General features: G+C 56.8%; 1 protein-coding gene across 2 annotated transcripts; it reads right to left on the reverse strand.

The window, feature by feature from the left end:
- Nucleotides 1-6: 6 nt before the first annotated feature.
- Nucleotides 7-24,150, reverse strand: FRMD8 (FERM domain containing 8). 2 transcript variants are annotated; one of them, XM_023186486.2, is made up of 11 exons: nt 23,966-24,150; nt 23,607-23,691; nt 20,873-21,040; nt 16,774-16,875; nt 16,356-16,414; nt 16,030-16,196; nt 13,763-13,984; nt 10,929-11,052; nt 9,905-10,048; nt 5,422-5,626; nt 7-680 (listed from the first exon to the last, which is right to left on the reverse strand). In XM_023186486.2, the coding sequence occupies exons 2-11, from the start codon at nt 23,689-23,691 to the stop codon at nt 562-564; spliced, it is 1,395 nt and encodes a 464-aa protein (XP_023042254.1). In that variant the 5' UTR covers nt 23,966-24,150; the 3' UTR covers nt 7-561. The 2 variants fall into 2 exon arrangements, with proteins under 2 accessions (XP_023042254.1, XP_031789733.1); XM_031933873.1 differs by lacking the exon at nt 13,763-13,984.

Genomic DNA, 24,150 nt, shown 5'->3' on the forward strand with positions numbered 1-24,150 from the left:
GGGTGGAGCACTAGCAGGAGGAAGGCGGGGACTGGTCATCCAAGTACGGGGTGGAGCACTAGCAGGAGGAAGGTGGGGACTGGTCATCCAAGTACGGGGTGGAGCACTAGCAGGAGGAAGGTGGGGACTGGTCATCCAAGTTCAGGGAAGAGGTCAAAGGCACACACTGGACCTTCAGGTCCCAAACCTCAATCCTTGGTCCTCTGCCACTGGAGCTGCCACCGGGTACTTCGGAACAGGGACACTGCCCATCTTGAGGTGGGCACAAAGGCATGTTTCTAGGTGAAGGTGGCAGCTGCAGCTTGATCAGATGGTCCTGAGATAGCAGCAGGGCCCAGTGTCTGGGGGAAGGGCGGGCAGGCTGCAGGGGGCCCCGCGGAAGGCCCTGGCCAGCTTTGCACAGCCCGGGGCCGGTCACTTCTCTGTGGTCTGAGAAATCTGCTGAGGCAGCCCACCCCATGTGCATGACCCATGAGACTGCTGCAGCCAGCCCCTGCCCCTCAGGAGGACAGTGCCGGGCCAGGGCCCCCAGTTGCCCTCCTCCTGCCGGGTGCGGCGTCATCAGCCCTGCTCCAGGCTGTCGCTGGGTTGCACCACGGTGTAGCTCCCCTGGCCCAAGGACAGCTGCCGGCTGAAGAAGGACGTGGTGCGCTTCGGCTTCACTCGCCTGATCCCCTTGCCTGCAAGGGAACGGGAGGGTGCACTGAGCAGAGGTGCTGTCCCTGTGTGAGGGGGCTCAGGCCCAGGAAGCCGGGTTCTGGCTCCAGCATGATGGCTCCTTCCAGAGCCTGGTCAGACTGAGCTCTCCTCATCCGAGTCTCAGCTCCCCTCAGCATGCTACAGTATACCTGAGCAGCACTCCCTAACACTGCCGACCTAAGGTCATCACAAACAAGGAGGGTCTTCATAGCCAAGAGAAGCCTGGGGAGACACAACAGCTAATGCAGTGTGGGGTCCTGGTGGGATCCTGGCACAGAGGGACGTCTGGAAAACACTACGGAAATCTGACTTTGGCTAATAATAGCAATACCGGGTCATTAATTAAAACAAAAGTACCATATTGCTGTAAGATGTTAGTTTTTGTTTTTTGTTTTGTTTTGAGACGGAGTCTTGCTCTGTCACCCAGGCTGGAGTGCAGTGGCGCGATCTCAGCTCACTGCAACCTCCGCCTCCCAGGTTCAAGCGATTCTCCTGCCTCGGCCTCCTGAGCAGCTGGGACTACAGATGCACACCACTACGCACACTAATTTTTTTTTTTTTTTTTTTTTGAGACAGAGTCTCGCTCTGTCGCCCAAACTGGAGTGCAGTGGCAGGATCTCAGCTCACTGTAAGCTCCGCCTTTCGGGTTCACGCCATTCTCCTGCCTCAGCCTCCCAAGTAGCTGGGACTATAGGCGCTCGCCACCTTGCCCGGCTAGTTTTTTGTATTTTTTTAGTAGAGACAGGGTTTCACCGGGTTAGCCAGGATGGTCTCGATCTCCTGACCTTGTGATCCGCCCGTCTCGGCCTCCCAAAGTGCTAGGATTACAGGCTTCAGCCACCGCGCCCGGCCTAATTTTTGTATTTTTAGTAGAGATGGGGTTTCACCATGCTGGCCAGGATGGTCTTGATCTCTTGACCTCATGATCCACCCGCCTGGGCCTCCCAAAGTGCTGGGATTACAAGTGTGACAGGGCCACTGGCTAATTTAGTATTTTTAGTAGAGATGGAGTTTCACCATATTGGCCAGGCTGGTCTCAAACTCCTGACCTCATGATCCACCTGCCTTGGCCTCCCAAGGTGCTGGGATTACAGGTATGAGCCACCATGTCCCACCTTTGTGGTTTTTTTTTTTTTTTTTTTTTTTTTTTTGAGACAGGCTGTGTTGCTCAGGCTGGAGTACAATGTTACAATCATGGCTCACTGCAGTCTTACCTCCTAAGCCCAACTGATCCTCCCACTTCAGCATCCCCAGTAGCTGGGACTACAGGTGTGAGCCATGGCTAATGTTTTTCTAGTTTGTGTAGAGACAGGGTCTTGCTCGATTGCCCAGGCTGGTCTCGAACTCCTGGGCTCAGGTGAGCCTCCTATCTCTGTCTCCCAAAGTACTGAGATTACAGGTGTGAGCCACCGTGCCTGGCCAAGACGTTAATAATAATTTTTTTTTTTTTTTAAGACAGGGTCTCACTGTCACCCAGGCTGGACTGCAGTGTTGTGAGCATAACTCACTGAAGCCTTAACCCTTCTGGCTCAGGTGATCCTCCCATCTCAGCCTCCCAATTAGCTGGGACTTCAGGCGTGTGCCACCATGCCCTGCTAATCTTTTAAATAGAGATGGGGTCTTGCTTTGTTGCACAGGCTGGTCTTGGACTGCTAGACTCAAGCAATTTGCCTGCCTCGGCCTCCCAAAGTATTGGGATTATAGCCATCTCACCTGGCCAAGATGTTAATTTTAAAAAGTCAAGCAACAGAAGAAAAATGAGCAAAAGAAATCATCAGTAATTCAGGAAGGAAATCTAAATACGATCAAGCATGTAAAAATTTGCAATCGGTCAGGCGCGGTGGCTCACCTGAGGTCAGGAGTTCGAGACCAGCCTGGCCAACATGGTGGAACCCTGTCTCTACTGAAAATACAAAAATTAGCCGGGCATGGTGGCAGGCGCCTGCAATCCCCGCTACTCGGGAGGCTGAGGCAGGGAGAATCGCTTGAACCCGGGAGGCGGAGTTTGCAGTGGGCCGAGATCGCGCTATTGTACTCAAGCCTGGGCGACAAAGTGAGACTGTCTCAAAAAAAAAAAAAAATTTCCAATGTCACTGTGTTCAAACACCAGCCCAGACAAGTTCCCTTTGGCTTGGAATGATTACACTCATTGTGGGTGAGGGCATAGGAGGCAGACGCCATCTTCTCTGCTACAGAGGGTACACCTGGGTACAACCTCTCTGGAAGGTGGCAGGTATGAAAAGCCTCTTCAAAATCAGCATATTGCCCAGGCATGGTGCTCACATCTGTAATCCTAGCACTTTGGGAGGCCGAGGTGGGAGGATCATTTGATCCCAGGAGTCTGAGACCAGCCTGGGCAACATAGTGAGATGCTGTCTTGACAAAGAATTTAAAAATCAGCCGGGAGTAGTGGCTCATGCCTGTAGTCCCACCTACTCAGGAGACTGCAGAAGGAGGATTGCTTGAGCACACAGGAGGCAGAGGCTGCAATGAGCCTTGACTAGGCCATTGCACTCCAGCCTGGGCACCAGAGTGAAACCCTGTTTAAAAGAAAAATCTGCACACCTTTACAACAGCAAGGCCATTTCTAGGGGAATGTATCCTGAGGAAACAGTTCAGATTCTAAGGAAAGACTTTGCTGTAGATGTACTGTTTAGAATTGCTGAACGCTAAAAACCGTAATGCCCACAAGCAGAGGACTGGGTGAAAATGAGCGTGCTAAAACCATGCTAAGGAATGCCACACAGTGATCCAAATTACACTGTAGAAAAAGTTTGCTTTTTCTGATTATAAAACTTATTCTAGGGCCAGGCGCGGTGGCTCACACCTGTAATCCCAGCACTTTGGGAGGCCGAGGTGGGCAGATCACCTGAGGTCAGGAGTTCGAGACTAGCCTGACCAACATGGAGAAACACCATCTCTACTAAAAGTACAAAATTAGCTGGGCATGGTGGTGCCTGCCTATAATCCCAGATATTCGGGAGGCTGAGGCAGCAGAATTGCTGGAACCTGTGAGGTGGAGGCTGCGGTAAGCCGAGATCACGCGACTGCACTCCAGCCTGGGCAAGAGTGAAACTCCGCCTCCAAAAAAAAAGAAAAAACAATTATTCTAAAAATTACAAGACGTGTAAAAGATTTACATGCTCCAAGAAGTACAAAGAAAAAGTCAAAGCTACAGCCGCTGACGGCCACAGCTGGGCCCTGCCGCCTCATGCGCGTGGCTGCGCACATGCTGTCCTGTTACTCATTTCTGTTTTTCTTTTGAGACAGAGTCTTGCACTGTTGCCCAGCCTGGAGTGCAGTGGCGTGATTGCAGCTCCCTGCAAGCTCCACCTCCTGGGTTCACGCCATTCTCCTGAGTAGCTGGTACTACAGGCGCCCACCACCATATCCGGCTAATTTTTTTTGTTGTTGTTGTTGTTTTTTTTTGAGACAGAGTCTCGCTCTGTGGCCCAGGCTGGAGTGCAGTGGCGCAATCTCGGCTCACTGCAAGCTCTGCCTCCCAGGTTCACGTGATTCTCCTGCCTCAGCCTCCTGAGTAGCTGGGACTACAGGCACCTACCACCACACCTGGCTACTTTTTTGTATTTTCAGTAGAGACGGGGTTTCACCATGTTAGCCAGGATGGTCTCGATCTCCTGACCTCATCATCTGCCTGCCTCAGCCTCCCAAAGTGCTGGGATTACAGGCACGAGCCACCGCGCCTGGCCTATTTATTTATTTATTTATTTTTTGAGACAGAGTTTCGTTCTTGTTGCCCAGGCTGGAGTGTAGTGGCGTGATCTTGGCTCACCGCAACCTCTGCCTCCTGGGTTCAAGCGATTCTCCTGCTTCAGCCTCCCAAGTAGCTGGGAATACAGGCGCTGACCACCACGCCCAGCTAATTTTGTATTTTTAGTAGAGATGAGGTTTCGCCATGTTGGTCAGGCTGGTCTCGAACTACCGACCTCAGGTGATCCGCTCGCTTTGGCCTCCCAAAATGCTAGGATTACAGGCGTGAGCCACTGTGCCTGGCCAGGGTATTCCCAAGTACTGGGATTACAGGTGTGAGCCACTGTGCCCTGCCTGGGTACTGTATTTTTACCAGCTGCACTGAACACCCCAGGATGTGGTCACAACAGTGATTTACCCAACGCTTTATTTATTTATTTATTTATTTATTTATTTATGAATGAGACGGAGTCTTGCCCTGTCTCCCAGGCTGGAGTGCAAAGATGCAATCTCAGCTCACGGCAACCTCTGCCTCCCGGGTTCAAGCGTTTTTCCTGCTTCAGCCTCCCAAGTAGCTGGAATTACAGGTGCCCGTCACACACCTCGCTAACTTTTTTGTATTTTTAGAAGCGACAGGGTTTAACCATGTTGGCCAGCCTGGTCTTGAACTCCTGACCTCAGGTGATCCTCCCGCCTCGGCCCCCCAAAGTGCTGGGATTACAGGCGTGAGCCACCGTGCCCTGCCTACTCAACACTTTAATAACAGATGCTGAGTAGTTTCCCGGATCACATCCTGGACAATGCTGCAGAACACGTCTGTGGCGCAGCAGTGAGAAGGGACAGGAAAGGCACTATGGCCAAGGCCCAGGCTCGCCCTGCTCTCAGCTGGGTCCTGAGATGGAGGCCAGCTCACACTGGGTCTGGAGCTGCTCTGCAATGCCTGTCCTCAGGAACGGCCCCTGGCATGTGCATGTGTGTTTGTGTGTGCGTGTGCACAAAAGGGCTGCTCACCGTCCTCCACGTAGTCGATGGTGGAGAGATGCTGGATCCGGCTGGACACCACGCTGCCCTGCCTCCGCAGCTTGGGGCGCTGAACAGGAGCCGGTGAGGAGCTGGGGTCCGAGGGCGGGCCCGACGCACTGTCCTGGGGGCCTGCGGGCTCCGCCACTTGGCTCAGTTCAATGCAGTACTCAATGAGGCTGCTCATCAGTTCAGCCTGGGGAGGAGGGGGCAGTGTGACGCCTGGCCAGACCCCCCTTCCATGCCTGTTGCTGAGTCTGAAATGAGCTCTGCTCTCTAGCTGGGGAAGCAGGGGAGGGGACACACATCGCTCAGGAGGGAGGGAGTGGGGAGGCAGGGGAGCTGTCCCACTTGGATGACTGTGAAGGTGAGTCCTGGTGGATGAGGAGGGGTCCCCAGGTCTGGGAGTTCGGGTGGGAAAGAAAGAACATTCCAGTCAGAAGGCACAGCCCAGGAAGGCTGACCCTGTGGGCAGAAGAGGTGGGGAGGGAGGGGGAAAGGAGCCGGGCTGCTGCAAGGAGGAGGAAGAGTGGGGAGGCGGGGCAGGGAGACGGGGCAGGGAGGCGGGGAGCGCTGGCTGGGAGGAAAACCTGCCACCAGGAGGAAGGGGCGAGATGTCAACGGGGCAGGGCGGGCGGCTCCCCGCCAGCACATTCTTCAAAAGTGACTCCTACTCAACAGGTGTGAAGCATGAGGCACACTGACAGAAAAGATACAGCAGCCAGGTACCAGCAGGCACAGCTGGGCACCAAGGACAGGGCCCTCAGGAGTCTGAGGGAGTCACAGACAGAGGGCATCAAGAGGGTGGTGCCCCTTTGTCAGGGCACAGGTATTTCCTGAGTGCCTCCCACGTGCCAGGCACTGCTGCAGGCCTAGGATAAGGTGAGTCCAAGTAGACAGGAATGGTCACCTGTGCTCCTGACTGGTGGGGCTGGGTCAGACGCTGGGAGTGGCCCTGCGGAGACTGGCCTAGCTCCTGCCTTTCTAAGGGCAGCTACAACCCCTCTGCGTGGGTGAGGGGGGCACTGCTGCCTGGCCCAGAAGGAAGAGCAGAGGCCTGGTGGACTCTCCACACTCCCCGCCCTCAGCTCAGTCCACCTGCACTCCTCTGCTCACCGAGTGGACTCCACCAGCCAAAGGGCAGTGGGCTGGCGAGGGGACGGCAGCTGGTGGGGACAGAGTCCTGAGCTGCAACCATAACAGGGAAGCCTTCTAAGTTCCCTAGAACAAAAACTGCACAGCAACATGCCTTTGAGGCTCAGGGAGCCTGCCGTTCAAACGCAGCTGAAAGAGGAAGTTCCGTTGAACATCCGTCCAAGAAAAAACTCAGCAAGCCACGGTCAGAAAGGAACTTCCTCAACCTGATTAAGCACATCTCTGAAGAACTCACAGCAAAATCCCACTTATTCAGTGAAAGACAATGCTTTCTCTCAGGCTGGGTGCGCCAGGGACGCCTGCTCACAGCTATCCATCCTACACTGGGGGTCAGAGGCACTGTCAGGCAAGGCAAGCAAGAGGCACAGATTGGAAAGTGAGACCCAGCTTTCTCCACTCACAGACCACACAACTGTCCACATAGAAAGTCCCAGGCCAGGCCGGGTGCCGTGGCTCATGCCTGTACTTCCAGCACTTTGGGAGGCTGAGGCAGGTGGATCACCTGAGGTCAAGAGTTTGAGACCAGCCTGGCCAACATGGTGAAATCCCATCTCTACAAAAATACAAAAATTAGCTGGGCGTGGTGTCAGGCTCCTGCAATCCCAGCTACTCAGGAGGCTGAGGTAAGAGAATCGCTCGAACCTAGGAGGCGGAGGTTGCAGTGAGCTGAGATTGTGCCATTGCACTCCAGCCTGAGCGACAGAGCGAGACTCAGTTTCAAAAAAAAAAAAGGCCCAGGCAGACACAGGGGCTCACGCCTGTAATCCCAGCACTTTGGGAGGCCAAGGTGGGAGAATCATTTCAGCCCAGGAATTCAAGATTAGCCTGGGCAACATAGTGAGACCTTGTCTCTACAAATATAATAAAATAAAGTTAGCCTGGCACGGTGGTGCACACCTGTGGCTTGGGATGATAGCTTGAGCCCAGGAGGTTGAGGATGCAGTGAGCTATGATTGCGCCACTGCACCCCAGCCTGGGTGACAGAACGAGAGTGTTTCAAAAAAAACAAAAACAATTATATTTCTATACAAGGAAATGATCAATTGGAAATTGAAATTAAAAACAGTGGCATTTACAGTAGCACCGAAAGAAAAAAAAACAGGGATAAACCTAACAAAAGAAATAGAAACTTTGTATGCTGAAAACTATAAAATATTAATGAAAGAAATCAGAGACAAATAAATGGAGATACAGAAATAAATGGAAGGGAAGACTTAAGAGGTCAGTTACCTCCAAAGTAATCAATGCAATCTCAATAAAAATTCGAGGCAGCCTTTTTTCGGGGGGTGAATGGGGGAGCATCCTAGAAATCAACAAGCTGATGCTAAAACTTCTATGGAAATGCAAAGGAACTGGAATAGCTGAAACCATTTTGAAAAGAACAAAGTTCTGAACATCAGTCTACCTGATTTCAAGACTTATTATAAAGGTTCAGAATTCAATATATCATGTGATTATTAGTGAAAGACACACATAGATCAGTGGTTTAGAAGAGGGAATCCAGAAATAGACCCACATACGCACAGCCAATTGATTTTCAACAAAAAGGTCAGGGCAATTCAACGTCTTTTTTTTTTTTTTTTTGAGACGAGTCTCACTCTGTTGCCTAGGCTGGAGTGCAGTGGTACCATCTCAGCTTACCACAGTCTCTACCTCCCGGGTTCAAGTGATTCTCGTGCTTCAGTCTCCCAAGTAGTAGCTGGGATTACAGGCGTGTGCCACCACACCCGGCCAATTTTCCGTATTTTTCGTAGAGACGGGGGTTTCGCTATATTGGCCAGGCTGGTCTTGAGCTCCTGGCCTAAAGAGATCCGCCCACCTTGGCTTCCCAAAGTTCTGGGATTACAAGCATGATCCACCGAGCCCGCCAATTCAATGTCTTTTCAACAAATGACACCGAAACAATTGAGAATCTGTAAACACGAACATGAACATTGACCTGTATATCACACCTGATGTAAAATATTGACTGGGATGGCTGGTAGCCTTATATTTATACAACTTCCATAAGAAAACGTGACAAAATCTTTGTGGTCTTGGGTTAGGCAAAATTTCTTTTTTTTTTTTTTTTTTTTTTTTGAGACGGAGTCTTGCTCTGTCACCCAAGCTGGAGCTGGAGTGCACTGGCCAGATCTCAGCTCACTGCAAGCTCCGCCTCCCGGGTTCACACCATTCTCCTGCCTCAGCCTCCCGAGTAGCTGGGACTATAGGCGCCCGCCACCTCGCCCGGCTAGTGTTTTGTATTTTTTAGTAGAGACGGGGTTTCACCGTGTTAGCCAGGATGGTCTCGATCTCCTGACCTTGTGATCCGCCCGCCTCGGCCTCCCAAAGTGCTGGGATTACAGGCTTGAGCCACCGCGCCCGGCCTGCAAAATTTCTTAGGAAACAAAAAGCATAAACCAGTCTCCATCTCAAAAAAAAGAAAAGAAAATTGTGAACTTTGAACATAAAGATGAGAATATCTTGGAGTTCAAAGCCATGAGCTTGAATATCTTGGAGTTCAAAGCCCTCGATGGGGGCCAGGAAAATGGGGAGCAGCAGGGGAAGCTGGGGGAGGAGGTGGCTGGTGGGGGCGGAAAGAAGCTTCCAGGAGCTTGTGGTTAAGCTGAGAAGGGGGAGGGGCCTCCTGTGGCAAAGCAGAGGCCCATGGGGCTAGGAGCAGCCCCCAGCATGGGAGGCACAGGGGTGGGGTCTGGCTGTGAAGGGAGGGGTGAAGGTGGGGAAGGGCACCAAAAGGAAGCTGGAGAGGTGTGGGATGAAGGATCCAGAGAGACCCGAGATGAAGGCAGGACGGGGTGGGAGCAGTCCTGAAAGGGCCCTGTGGCAGGGAGGGGCCTCGGATGTGACCCAAGTGGGAGAGGAACAGGCAGGGGAGGGAGGCTGGGGTGGAAGAGGTGCTTGGTGCTGAGTAAAACACGCCGAATGAAGGGGAAAATCAAACACAGGCTCGGAGAGGCCCAACGCTTCCACGCCCACCGTGGGTGACTGTGAGCAGGGTCACAACAGCACTGCTCTTGGGGACAGAAGGGGAGGGTGCAGGCTGGTCTCAAAGCACTGGGCAAGCCCTCAACAAACAGCTGCCCGAACCCACAGCTGCCACTGCCACCGGCGTGGAGTCCGCAGACCAGGCCTCCTGACCTCCCAGGGCGGCTCTGGGTCAGCAGGAGTCAAGGCACCCCTTGTGCCCAGGCCGCTTTCATCCTCAGGCCCAAGGCAGCTTCTCACCTCCTTCCCTGCCAGCCTGGTGCCTCTAATCGTCTGGGACCCAGGGCACCTGGGCCCGGCCTCCCCACCCGTGTGCAGGCACCACCCGGGCTACCTGCTTGGAGTAGATCTTGAGGAGCTTGTTGACAGGCGTGCCCTCGCTGTCTCCATCGAACTCCAGCCACAGGATGGGCTCCTCCTCCTCCGGGGAGGTGTGGTCCCACGACAGCTCCTGGAAGCGCAGGCCCAGCAGGACGTGCTGGCCAGCAGGAGACACAGAGCCAGGCTTGACCCCTGGGCAGAGGTCTGCTCCCCACCCCATCCCACTCAGACACCACCAGGAGGGGACACCTGGCCAGGGCGTGTGCCTCTCCAAGGCTGAGTCTACATTTGTTCGCGTGTTTCTCTAAGGAGAGAGCCTCAGCTTTCATCAGAGCTCCCGGGGGCTGCGGTCCAGAGGCTGAGATCCCCTCTCCCACAACAGTCCCACCAGCAGGCCAAGCCCCTGACAGCTGGGGATGCACGTGGGGGAGGAGGCAGGTGGGGAAGGGGAGCCTCTTCTATGAGGTGGGCAGGGGCACCTAGCATGAGGCTGAGCTGGGCCCTGCCTCCCAGGGCACAGATGGCAGGAGGGGCTGAGGTCCCTCTTCTGGGACAACCAGAAGCCAGTCAAAACTCTTCTGCTGGCTTAGGGGTGAATTTCTGCCCAGGGACAGGTAATCTGCCCCACGGGGCTGGCTGCTGACACGGCCCTCTACCCAGGGCTGGCCACCAAACGCAGGGAGAAGAAGACATGGTCAGCCCAAGAGGGCTCCCCAGCAACGGGGTCTTCTGGAGCACCAGGCTGCTCTCTAGCCATCAGCCAGGCAGAACAGAGGGCCCTGCTGCCCTCCCTCCACTCAGGGGTGGAAGTCCCAGCTGCGGCCTCCCCGGCCCCGGCCACGCCACAGCCTAGCATGTTGGGCAAGAGGACCCAGAATCACCCTCAGGGGCTACAAAGACATCTGAGGGAGGCAGGGTCCCTCCCAGACAGCCCACCCACCTTGCCCCCAGGCCCCCACAGGCCCAGAGGAACCAGGAATGCCTGAGTCAGGAGCCCCCTCCCATCCTCTCCACCCTGGAGGAGCTGGGGGCGGTACCTTCTCTCTGTTGTCGATGACGTGCACGCCTTCCAGACTGATGGCCACAGAAACTGGCTTGCGCCCACCCCGGTGCAAAAAGCCTTGGGCCGGCTTGTCAACCTCGCCGTGGAAGAAGGCACATCTAGGGAGGGGACTGGGGTCAGCCTCCGGCCGGCACCAAAAATGCTGAGGGAGGCTGCTCGAGGCCCCAGCCTGGGCCCTGAGAAGCTTCTGCTGTTTGGGTGACTAAACCCGCTCTGGGGAAGGGAAAAACGGAGGTGGGATGAAGGGGAGGCTTCGTGGGGAGGCAGCATCTGAGCTGGCAGTGTATGGAGGGAGAAGGGCGTGATGGCACACAGAAGGGTGGGCACTGCAGGCGGAGGGAAGCGCGTGGCCCCAGGCGTGGAGCAAAGCCAGTCATGTGGGCCTGGCACTTGGTCCGGGGGCCAGGGCTGCGGCAGGCGGCCAGGAGAGCCTGCTGGCCACTGTCCGGGCAGACACCTTTCAGCAGCAGAGGCCGACTGCGAAGCGCGAGGAGGTGAGGAGAGTGGCTCTAGGGCTCAAAACTGAGAAGAGCTGCCACCTGTCCCTCCTGCAGGCTCGCCTTCTCCCGTCCCTCGGGTTCACCCTTGCCCTCACCACCCACTGAGCCAGAGCCCAAGTTAAACCCCGCTCTCTCCACGCAACGGGACGGAGCCAGAGACCAGCACGGGCCACCTTGAATTCCTAGGGCCGTCCGCTCCAGACTCCTCTGGAAGACTTCTGTCCCCCAGGCTCAGCTGATGGCCAGACCTCCAATTTCACTGAGGAAACCGAAGCAGCCAGGAGAGGGCCACCTGCCGGTCAGCACACATGGGCTGTCACCTCCCCCTCAAAATCACTACAAGACCTGTTTCTTGACCCCATTTTATAGCAGGGCTGTGACAGCTGGTCACACTGTCTCCATCCCTGCTCATGCTCGCCCACCAGGCTGGAGCCCACATACCTCGCCGGCTGCCAGGAGGACAAACGGGACGTGCGTTTGGAGCTACTGCGGGTGGAGCCCTCCTGCCTTGCTAGGGGCCCAGGGCCCCTTCTTACCTGGCCCACACTTGCCTCCCAGCATCTCTCCAGGCTTCAGGTGCCATCCATATGCATAGGATTCACCAAATATGAGCTCCAGTTCAGACTGCACTAGACACCAGATGCCCACTCGAAGTTGCCAGTGGGGCGTCTAACAAGCATCTCAAAATCAACATGTCCAAAGCAAGCTCCCAGCCAGGCACGGTGGCTCACGCCTGCAATCCCAGTGCTGTGGGAGGCTGAGGCAGGAGGATCACTTGACTCCAGGAGTTCCAGACCAGTCTGGGCAACAGGCAAAACCCCATCTCTACACAAAATACAAAAATTAGGCTGGGAGTGGTGGCTCCCAGCACTTTGGGAGGCTGAGGCAGGCGGATCGCCTGAGGTCAAGAGTTCGAGGCCAGCCTGGCCAACATGGTGAAACCCCATCTCTACTAAAAATACAAAAATTAGCCAGGCATAGGGGCCGGGTGCGGTGGCTCAAGCCTGTAATCCCAGCACTTTGGGAGGCCGAGACGGGCAGATCACAAGGTCAGGAGATCGAGACCATCCTGGCTAACACGGTGAAACCCCGTCTCTACTAAAAAAAAAAATACAAAAAACTAGCCAGGCGACGTGGTGGGCGCCTATAGTCCCAGCTACTCGGGAGGCTGAGGCAGGAGAATGGCGTGAACCTGGGAGGCGGAGGTTGCAGTGAGCTGAGATCTGGCCACTGCACTCCAGCCTGGGTGACAGTGAGACTCCGTCTCAAAAAAAAAAAAAAAAAAAATTAGCCAGGCGTGGTGGTGCGTGCCTGTAGTCCCTGCTACTTGGGAGGCTGAGGTAGGAGAATCCCTTGAACCCGGGAGGCGGAGGCTGCAGTGAGCCAAGATCATGACATTGCACTCCAGCCTGGGCAACAAGAGCGATACTCCATCTCAACAACAACAACAACAACAACAACAACAACAACAAAAGCCAGGCATGGTGGTGCACACCTGTGGTCCCAGCTACTCAGGAGGCTTGCTTGAGCCCCGGAGGTCAAGCCTGCAATCAGCTATGATAGTGCCACTGCACTCCAGCCTGAGTGACAGAGCAAGACCCTGTCTCAAAACAAAAACAACCACATTCCTAAACCGTCCCTGACCGCTCCACAGCACCGCCCCCAGCTCAGCCGATGATGAAACCATCTGCCAGGGGCTTAGGCCAGTCCTCTCTGCCTCCTCTCCTTTGCTTCGTCCACTGCACATCCATCTGGCAAATCCTGTCACTCTGCCCTCAGATGCCCTGCATCTGACCATCTCACCTGTTCTGACCACAGGGCCCGAGCCACATCCCACCCTCTGGTCTCCTGGCTGCCACCTGTGCCCACTGACAGGCTCTCCTCAACTTCTCTGTTCTTGTCTGTCTCCACTAGAACGTCAGCTTCACCAGGCAGGGGCATGGTGTCTGGCTCAGAGGGGCCTCCAGTGCCCAGGGAGCGCGCGTGCAGTAGGTGCACAGAGCTGTTTGTTAGACACCAACTGTGACAGAGACAGCTGGCTGAAGGCGAGGTCGGCCGGGCCAGTGACCAGGTGACTGTGCCAGGTAGGAGGAGAGGACCCATCCAAAGGGTCCCAGCCCCTGACAGGGGAAAGGGGAGGAGGACAGGTGCCCAGTTTGGGATGGTGGGGCCTGAGGTGCTCGGGACAAGACGCCACTTCATGGGGACACAGTTCAGCTGGGGCAGAAGTGGGCTCACTGGCAGCTGTGCTAGCAAAGCCCAAGGACAGTCTGCGGGGGTTGGGGAACTGCGGTGCTATGCCTCTCACCCGTAGAAGGGCAGCTCGTGGCACTTGAAGAGGTAGGCACGGTAGTGGGTGCCCAGGGCGGCCTCGCACCCGCCGTCGCTGCCGACCTCCTGCACCTGGCGGTAGGCGTTCAGCAGGCCCTGCTCGCCCGGCCCGGCCCTGGTCCCGCGGCCCCGGAGGGCAGCAAAGAGACCCTGGCCCCGCTTACAGAGGTGGGCAGGGAGGAAGGAGTCCAGCTTCTCCCTGTGGAGGAAGGAAGATGGGTGCTAGCAGCCCAACTAGAGGTGCCAGGCTCACAGGGGAGGGCGGGGGAAGCAGGGCTGCCTGGAGGAAGCGGACATACATCTATTTCCAAATCAGACGCTGGGTAAGGAGCCCAGGAGGAGACCCAGGCACCAGACAAGGGGGTTCGGTTCTTGGCCCCTCTCTGAAGGGCAGACTCCAGGGCTGGCCTGCCTCTGCCACGAGCAGCTGTACAGCTGGTGAGAGGCACCTCCTGTCCTGCTCCTGCTTCCTCTGTAGAGTGGGGATGGTGATGCCCCCACCTGTCCTGGGTGAGCTCCCCTGGCCCTAAAACCTGACAAGCTCTCCAAGTGCAGGCCTAGGACTGTGATGGGGCTCCCTCCGAGGCCCACCTGGGGCTGTCCCTCTGGCCATCCAACCCGAGGTCACCGTCTGAAGCCAAAGGCTCATCCTGCGGCTCCAGATGCCTGCATCTCCAGCCAGGAACAGGAACCCGGGCCCCCCATTGCTGCACTTCCCACCAGTCCTGCCTTAGCCAGCAGCCTCTGCACTGCAGCCCCATGTGCACCAGGGTCCCCCACGGGACCTGGTCCTGTCTCCCAACCTTTCCTGCCTCCTGCCTGGTTGGCTACCAGGTACCCACCCAGGAAACTCATAGCAGCTGAAGGGACAGACTTCGCCCCCAGAAAGGAAGGAACCCACCACCCTGAGCGCCCGCAGTGTGCCCTGCACTGCAGAGGTCCCCCTGCCCCCACCTGCAAGGGCACACAGACACACAGGGCAGCCAGGCAAGTGACGGAGGCCCAGGAGGCGGGCCCAGGTCTGCAGCTCACAGCAAAGGCGAGAGGCTGAGGGAAGGTCTGGAGGCCAAGCAAAGAGCCCCCACCCGCCTGGAATCAGACTGCAGCAGGAGGGTTTCAGAGCAACGTCTGTGCCACCAAGTCAGGACTGTTGGGATTTCTGAAATGGTGGAACTTTTATAACCAAAACCGGTGCAGGGGTTTTAATGCTCTTAATGCTTTGTTCTGCCAGATAAAAACGTGAAAACGCCAATCTACAACCAGCACAGGCTCACAAAAGAAAGGGCATGTCCCCCCGACACACGAAGCAGGAGAGGCCCTGGCATAACCGCAGCTGATTCCCCACCTCAGGCAGCGGGTACTGCGTGGGCTGTGGACCGGCCATCAGATAAGCTGCAGTCAGAGCGCTCAGTTCTTTTTTTTTTTTTTTTAAGACAGAGTCTTACTCTGTCGCCCAGGCTGGAGTGCACTGACACACTCTTGGCTCACTGCAACCTCCACCTCCCGGGTTCAAGTGATTCTCCTGCCTCAGCCTCCCGAACAGCTGGGATTACAGGTGCAGGCCACCACACCCAGCTACTTGTTTTTAGTAGAGATGGGGTTTCACCATGTTGGCCAGGTTGGTCTCGTACTCCTGACGTTAAGCGATTTACCTGCCTTGGCCTCCCAAAATGTTGGGATTATAGGCGTGAGCCACCACGCCCAGCCCCTTCACTGGAATTATTTCTAAACCTCAGGATAATCCTCCACGAAGACCAGAGACTGGCCTGGGCTTTGGCAGGGCAGACTCAATCCTCGCCACCCAAGGCCCGGCTAATTTACACAGCAGAGAGCTCGGCTCTTGGAGAGAGGGCTGGGAGGTGGACAACCAGCGTGCTGACTGCCTGGGGAACATCCCAGGAGTCTGGAACTAAGCTGGCCTGTTACTGGTGACAAAGGGTCAGTATTTGGTTGGTCTCTGGCTGTGACTCCAAAAGCCCAGCTCCTCTGACCTTGGCCGGAGGCAGGGCTCCAGATTCTTCTCCCCGACTTCACTTCACCTGAGGCTCCCGCCCAGGGCAGGTGAGGAAAAGGAGGCTGAGGGGCAGAGCAACTGCCTAGGGCCAGAGTGAGCATGCAGGGCTGAGGCCCCCTGACTCCAGGACCCTGCCCCCACCTTACGAGACCGAAGACTGCTTGTAAGTTCGATTCCAAGGACAAACTCCCCCACCCAGCGCCCCCGCCACAGGTCACACAGGCCCTCACCTCAGGGTGCAGGCTGCCGGCTGGCCGGGCTGGTAGGGCCCGAGCTGGACGCGGCACACCAGGGCGCCCAGAGCCTCGCAGTCCTCCACGTCGCACGGGTACCGCGCGGCCAGCACGTTGCCCTTGGCCTCCTCATAGAGCAGCCGCAGGACCTCCTCATCGTGGATCTGCAGGCAGGTGTGGCAGGGAGAGCCGCTCAGCTGGGCTGGGGCAGGGAGAGCCGCTCAGCTGGGCTGGGGCAAGGTGCGAATGTCCAGGGGTCTAGGGACAAGGAGGCTGGGCACAAGGGTCCGGACCTCGTGGGGCCACCAAGGCTCCTGCCTCACCTGGAGCTCCCGCCGCTTTGGGAAGAATACGTTCCTTCGGAACTGCAGGAAAGGCTCATCTGGGGAGACAGGCTAGGTCACTGCCAGGCATCCCCATTCTGCTCAGCCCTCCCCTCTCCCCTGACTGGCCCAGGCCCCGGCCACCAACCACAGCTGAGAAAACCGGAGGGCTGTGCAGAGGGTGGAGTGCGCAGCTCATCCCAACGTGCCCCAGCAGCTCCCAGCCCACCCCCCACCGGGGCTTCTCTCAGGGACCCCTTCCTCCCCTGCCAGTGGTGGCTGTCGGAGCCTGGGGGAGACGCAGGCCCTGCCCCTCAGTCAGGGCAGCTCCTTGCTGGCAGGACCCTGGCTGGGCTGGGAGCCAGAGCTGCAGACTCAGGTGGTCCCGAGGCAAGGACAGACAGGCAGCAGCACTGACCCATGGCCACGTCGTCGTCCGGGGCGCTGGTGAAGCGCAGCAGCAGCTCCGGCCACTGGCGTCCCAGCTTGTAGGGCTGGTGCTTGGGTTTCAGCTGCACCTCTGCAGGACGAGATGGGGAGCGGCCCATGCAGCCTCCGGCCAGTCCAGCAGCTGCCCTCCCACCTATCACACTGCACAGCATGACGACAGTCACAACCAATAGTAACTGAGCAGGTGCCAAGGGTCCAGAGCCATTTACTCTGCAATAACCCTATCCCCCATTTCACCCATGGAGCAAATGAGCCTGAGAGGTCAAGTTCCTTGTCCAAAGTCACACAGCAAGCAACAAGGGTCTGGCTGCAGGCACAGCCAGCCACTACCTGTTCACTGCAGCCCCGGGGCAAGCTGAAGCTGGAAACTGTGGCCAAAGGAAGGCGCTAGGGCACAAAGGAACCCGCAATGCCATCAGGAAGCAGAACCTGAAATTGGCAACTGGGGCCCAGAGGCCCAAGGGGCTGCCTTGCCCTCCCCCTGGCAGAGCCACCCCCACCTCCAAGGAGCTCTAGCTGACCTTCCATCCTGCAAGCTCTGCACCTGTGGCCCACCCGCAACCCAGCTCCTGCCTGGCCCTCCCACCTTATCTCCTCTCACTGCCTCTCTCGCGCTGCTCCTGCCACCCTGGCCTTCTTAAATCTTCTGACTAGAATCTCAAGCCATCCCCAGCTTGCTTGTGCCAAGGCCTCTGCACCTGCTGTTCCTCTCTTCCTGGACTCCTTTGTCCCAGATCCTCCTGCGGCTGACTGAGGTCTTAGTTCAAGGGCCGCCTTCCCTGGACCCCTAACTACTAAGGCAGCCCCTCCTCAAAATTTGCCATCACCCTGATGGTGCCACATCTGTTTGCCTTCACAGACTGATCACTACCTGACATTCCCTGCTGCTGCCACCCACAGGGCTGTGGACTTGTCCACCGCTGTATCCCTGGGGCGCAGTGACCTCACCAGGGGTTGGCAGAATGACCAAGTGCACCAGTCCAGCCCCTCAAACTCCAGGCTGCCCCATGCCACCACTGCCCTGGACCCAGAACTCAGTGCCTCAGGCCAGGAGGGATAAAGCCTTTCAGTTCACACACCAGCACCCACCAAAAAACAGTGGCCATGGGGGTCTCTGCCTTCGAGAGGTGTGAGGCCACTTCCAAGTTCATCCAGAGATGTACGGGGATGTCTGTCACCCGGGTACAGGAGCCAGCGCTTGCTCCAAGCCTCCTGAGCCCTGCCTGATCCACATCTCCCCGCTCTACCCTTCCGCGGTCCCCACTGATGGCCGATCGCCTCTCCTGCCGACCTGAGGCCAGGGGTCCTTGTCTCTGCTCTTTGGGCTATCTGGGCCTTCCACCTGGAAGAGCAGTCACAGCCTCCATTTGGGCCCCCCTGCCCACAGCCCTTCCACCCACCCCTGCATCCAGCCTCTGCAGCCCTTTCTCGTCCCATCATTTCTAGTCCAGATTTCCCAGAGGCTCCACAGCCCTCCTTTACGACCTAAACCCTGGGCCCCACCCATGTCACCACCTCCAGTAGTGAAACATCATTTATTTACCCCCAATAGTCACCTCCCTATTGACTGGGTGAAAGGGCTCCATCAACACCCCTCATGGAGTCCTCATGCTCTCTCTGTCTGGAAACTCAAAGGATGTCAGGGTTGGAGGACACAGAGATCACCCACTTTACAGCGGGGAAACTGAAGCTCGGGAAGGCACAATGCCTGAGGCCACATGGGGCCAGTGGCTAAACTAGGAGCAGAGCTCTGCTTCCTAAACCTCCCTTCACCAGACTTTAGGCCCTAAAGTTCCAATGGTGGTTGGGCGCGGTGGCTCATGCCTGTAATCCCAGCACTTTGGGAGGCTGAGGCGGGTGGATCACTTGAGGTCAGGAGTTCGAGACCAGCCTGGTCAACATGGCAAAACCCCGTCTCCACTAAAAATACAAAAATTAGCCAGGCGTGGTGTCACTTGCTTGTAATCCCAGCTACTCGGGAGGCTGAGGCAGGAGAATAGCTTGAACCCAAGAGGCGGAGGTTGAGTGAGCCAGGATTGCACCACTGCACTCCAACCTGGGCAACAGAGTGAGACTCTGTCTCAAAAAAATAAAAAATAAAAAATAAATAAATAAAATAAAGTTAAGTTCCACCAGTGCCTTCCCTCCTGTATTCCCAGCATCTAGAATACCACGTAGCCTGAGAGAGGCTTTGCACGTCCTCGTGGAACGAGCGCAGTAACTGACTAGATGGGGCCCAGGGACACCCTGGAGACAAGGATGCCCTTCCTGCTGTCTACAGCCCAGCCCTGACCAGCCTTAACCCCAAGCCCCAGCAGCTCAAAAGACTCCTTCCTGTCTTCAGTGCAGTCCCAGAGGCTTCCAGATGGGGCCTTCCTGCCTGGAGGCTGTTATCTAAATGGGGCGGAAGGTCCCTGGAGCCCTGTTCCATGCAGAGCGACAATGGCATTGAGAAGGCTAAGTCCTGCCAAAACATCCGGCACGAAGGGCAGCTCCAGAAGACGGCGCCCCTCCCTGCCCTTGCAGGGCACTCACGGCCCTGGAGCATCTGTCACTGGTTCACCCCATCAGGAGTGTGGGGGCAGGGGGGCAAGGGTTCTGGGAGGCCCAAGTCACAGCTGAAGTGGCTTTTCAACCTCCCTGAACCCAGCCTGGGAACAGAGTGGGTGCTGACTTTGTGCCGGGGTCTTCTGCCACCATCCTCCTGCGTGGGCTGGGCAACAAAGCAGCCCATTCATGTTAGTTCCAGCCTCCGGCTGTGGGACAGCGGGAATGTGGTGAGGAGGGAGCGGGGACGGAGGAGGTGAGAGGAGGAGGCAGGCTGCCCAGCAGGCTCTGGGAGCTTCTGGAGGCAGGACAGGGGCCAACCCATGCAGGACTGTACCCCTAGCTTTCAGACACAAACCAAGGGGCCCACAGTCCTGACCCGAGGCCTGAAGGTGAAGGAGAGGTGACTGGGCTGGCCATGGGGTGGCCGAGGAGCCGGGGCAGCAGGAAGAGGGTGGGCGAGAACCTCCCAGCAGCAGCTGAGCAGGAAGCTCCTACTGGCAGAGGGGAGGGGATGGAGCGAAGGATAAGGGTGGGGAACGGGGGTGCCAAATGTTCCCTCTCCCCCCACCAGCAACCTCAGAAGCCATAACTGCTGGGGGCCCCTTGGGCCTGACCCAGGCTGTCCTGGGACTGATCACCCGCTTCTTGCCTGTGTTCCTCTGCAACGAAGTGAATGTGTAAGCTAAGAAAACTCGCCTGGCCATGGCACCGATTTGCTAAACAACGACATGGGGCAGCCTCTTCCTTGACCCCCTCCTGTGCGAACCAGCAGGCTCAGAGACCCTGTTCACTGAGGGACCCCGGGCTGAGGGTCTAGAGAGCCACTGCCCCCAAGTCCCTCCATCTGGCAATCTCAGCCTGAAAGGGCAGGATGTGGGCGGTCACGAGGCCAGCCAGGCAGGGCTGGAGGCCCCCCTCCCAGAGAAGTCAAGTCTCTACTCTTCCCACCCTCACTAAGAGCCTCAGGGTCAGAGAGGCCAACTTCCTGGGCCATGTCCCCTCTCCTCCCTGTCCCCAAGGAACAGAAACAGTTCAAAGAGGCCGACCGGGAAGCCACTCAGGCCTGAATCTGTCTTGCTCCTGCCACACAGTGGTCTCATCACCTTAACCACAACTTCATCTGCAAGACTGGCCTGGGCCTGAGGATAAGGTGAAATCAAGGCTCCCAAACACCACCCAGGTTGTGGCAAAGGTTATGCTCGGCAGACAAGGCCCCCTTCCTCCCTCCCTCCTGCAGTACCGTTCCCAGACCACCAGTGACTGCTCTTCCAGGTGGAAGACCTGGGGGGCAGGCGTGGCCACTCCTCCCCCACCCGCAGAAAGACAGACAGCAGGGCCAGGAGCGGGGGCCTTCTCAGGGCTCTAGGTGCTTAGATGAGTGGACAGCTCAGGATAAACCCAAGTCCCACCTTCCCCCACATGCAGTGGCCAGCGGCTCCAAACACTGCCCCCTCCCTCCTGTACTGGTCGGTGCTCTTCCAACCCTCCAGCCTGGGCTTCTCACTGCCAAGCCTTACCCAGCAGAGGGGAGACCAGCCAGAGCGCGAAGACATCCAGGGCAATGTCCGGGAGCTGCAGGACCTCGCGGACGGCGCGGTGCAGCTCATGGGCACTGAGCGAGGGTAGGTTCTCCACAGCCAGGGGCACCACCGTGTCATCCGCCAGGTATACCAGCACGTCAGCCGCTGTGATGGAGGCCAGGCAGGCTCAGCTGAGGCCTCTGCCTGGCACAACCAGGCCAGGCCAACCAGGTACCCTCTACCACCCACTGGGGCTGGAGCCCCCAACCTACACCCCTCAGGGGTGACCAGGGCTACACTCGTGAGACAGAGTCCACGCCAGAGGCAGAGCCCCAGCAGCCCCAAAAGACCCTATTATGGCTCCTGTCTATTAGTGCTTCCTTGACACCCTCAAACCACCCAGAAACCCAGTAACTCCTGCCCAGAGACCAGCCCCACCCCAATCCCCCAAGATTCAAATTAAGCCTGGCCATTGCAAACCTGCCCCTCACCGCCATAGCTGCCCCAAGGATTCAGCTGTTCTTCTGCCCTGAACAAGAACATTCCACAGATGTGAAACTACGGCACAGAGAGGCTGAAACCATCCTGAGGCTATGGCAGTTAGTCTGTCTGACTGGCAGGAGCGAGAGCTGGTAACCCACTGCTGTCCTTAGGCAAGTCTCTCTCTGACTCAGGCTAAGATGGGAAGAGAGGATTCCTTAGGTCACTCAGGTTAAAGCAAGTTCTCAGCTTCCTTAGGACTCTTCAAGTCTTAGGACTCTTTAAGCCTCAGGAGTCAATATTGGGTCTTTCGGGTCAGCCTGAAGCAGCCTAGGGAAGAACAGCCCAAATAGCTGAGTTCCCTGTGACAACTGGTGGGTTCCAGAGCCAAACGGAGACACCTAGAAGAGCAACCAGATTCAAATGCCCAACCCTGGGACTGCAGGCGGGACTGCAGGCAAGGTGAAGGAACACCGAGCTTTGGGGCCGACATCCTCAGGTTCCCATCCTTGCCTGGTCGCTGGCCAACTTCGGCGAGTCAATTTAAGTGTCAGTTGCCTCATCTGTAAAAGTAGAGCTAATACTCCTCCCTCCAAGAGTGTGTGGAAGGGCACGGTTTCTCGTCTACACAAGGGAAGGTGCTTCTTGGACCCCAGTCTGTTATGCTCCAGCAGCTACTCTCAGAGATCAAAAAATCACTTCCAGGAGGAAGTTCCACTTCACAGGCAAGAATCTTCCAGGTTCAGATCCACTTCACAGGCAAGGAGAACTGAGGCACTGGAAGCTGCAGTACGTGATCACCTGGAGAGCTTCCATGGCCTGCCTGCGACTTAACCTCCCTAGGGCTCAGTTTCCTCCCTATCAAGTGAAGATCATGATCCCTGCTTTCTTTTTTTTTTTTTTTTTGAGATGATGGAGTTTCACTCTTGTTGCCCAGGCTGGAGTGCAATGGTGCGATCTCAGCTCACCACAACCTCCGCCTCTCGGGTTCAAGCGATTCTCCTGCCTCAGCCTCCTGAGTAGCTGGGATTTCAGGCATGCGCCACCATGCCCAGCTAATTTTGCATTTTAAGTAGAGACAGGGTTTCTTTTTTTTTTTTGAGACGGAGTCTCGCTCTGTTGCCCGGGCTGGAGTGCAGTGGCCGGATCTCAGCTCACTGCAAGCTCCGCCTCCCGGGTTTACGCCATTCTCCTGCCTCAGCCTCCCGAGTAGCTGGGACTACAGGCACCAGCCACCTCGCCCGGCTAGCTTTTTGTATTTTTTAGTAGAGACGGGGTTTCACCGTGTTAGCCAGGATGGTCTCGAACTCCTGACCTCGTGATCCGCCCGTCTCGGCCTCCCAAAGTGCTGGGATTACAGGCTTGAGCCACCGCGCCCGGTGAGACAGGGTTTCTCCATGTTGGTCAGGCTGGTCTTGAACTCTCGACTTCAAGTGATCTGCCTGCCTCGGCCTCCCAAAGTGCTGGGATTACAGGCGTGAGCTATTGCGCCCGGCCTGATCCCTGCTTTCAAAAGGCTATTTGGGAGAAAGAAATGACACAGCTGGGTGCGGTGGCTCACACCTGTAATCCCAGCACTGTGGGAGGCCAAGGCCAGCAGATCACGAGGTCAGGTGATCGAGACCATCCTGGCTAACACGGTGAAACCCTATCTTTACTAAAAATACAAAAAATTAGCCGGGAGTGGTGGCGGGTGCCTGTAGTCCCAGCTACTCAGGAGGCAGAGCTTGCAGTGAGCCAAGATCACGCCACCGCACTCTAGCCTGGGCAACAGAGCGAGACTCGGAAAGAGAGAGAGAGAGAAAGAGAGGAAAGAAAAGAACGAACGAACAAACACAAAGAAAGGACACAGAGAAAGTGAATGTGTCACTTTTCTGTCTATGTTCCCAGGCTGGTCTCCAACTCTTGGGCACATGTGGTCTGCCCACCTTGGCCTCCCAAAGTTCCAGGATTACAGGCGTGAACCACATCAGACCTCACTTTTCATTCATACAATCTCATTTGAATCTCACAGCTATGTTAAATAAGCTCATTTTACAAATGAGTGTGAGATTCACGAGGACCCAACCTGGCCAGTAACCTAGTGACAGAGCCTCTGACTTCTGTGAGTTTTCCACATCTGATTGTACCTTATTATTTCTTAGTTGATACATAAATTATCTTTAATGAAAAAGAAGACAAGCCAGTGCCACTTCTCCAGGGCTAGGGTCCCAGGAGGGTGTGGAAGAGAGGAGATGCGGGCGGGACCCACCTCGGGCTCCCACGGACGACACGCTACTTCGGTGGGACCGCTCAGCGGGGCCGGGCTGCCCGGTACTGCCTTCTGTCCCGTCCATCTGCAAAGGCAAAGAGAAACAGCAGTTACTGGGAGCCAGGGATGGGGGGTTGGAGGTCTCCTCAAGCTCTCAGTGAGGACGGTAAGGGGTCCCGGGCTGGGTTCGCAAGGTTGAGCGGCGCTGCCTGGAGGGGCCAAGAGTGCAGACCAGGCACTGGTGGGAGGCGTGCGGGTTGCTACGGTCAAGAACGGAGGTCTACCGGGATGCCCAGGCAGGACAAGGCGCACCCCCAGCCGGGGACAGAGGCCCAGGCCAGACGTCGCCGTGCTCTCACCTCGCAGGGACACAGAGCCCGCCACCTGAGAGGCCAGGCTCCTGCCCGGAATCCGGCCCCGCCGCCAAGCCCGCCACCGGCCGCACTCTGGCTCCAGCTAAGGACCCAGCCGACCGGGAAGCTACGCGGAAGCCGAGGCGGGAGGAAGCGCGGCGCGCGAGGCCCCGCCCCTCCGGCCCGTGGGA

The sequence above is a fragment of the Piliocolobus tephrosceles genome, chromosome 13, assembly GCF_002776525.5.
Source record: "Piliocolobus tephrosceles isolate RC106 chromosome 13, ASM277652v3, whole genome shotgun sequence".
Lineage (NCBI taxonomy): Eukaryota > Metazoa > Chordata > Mammalia > Primates > Cercopithecidae > Piliocolobus > Piliocolobus tephrosceles.

Excerpts from the sequence above, each read along its gene's own strand:
- FRMD8 (XM_023186486.2), bottom strand. The coding sequence starts at position 23,691 with ATGGACGGGACAGAAGGCAGTACCGGGCAGCCCGGCCCCGCTGAGCGG. Across the intron at positions 16,197-16,355 it reads CAAAGCGGCGGGAGCTCCAG|ATCCACGATGAGGAGGTCCT; the intron begins GTGAGGCAGGAG and ends ACCTGCCTGCAG. Across the intron at positions 10,049-10,928 it reads TCATCGACAACAGAGAGAAG|CACGTCCTGCTGGGCCTGCG; the intron begins GTACCGCCCCCA and ends CCTGCTGGCCAG.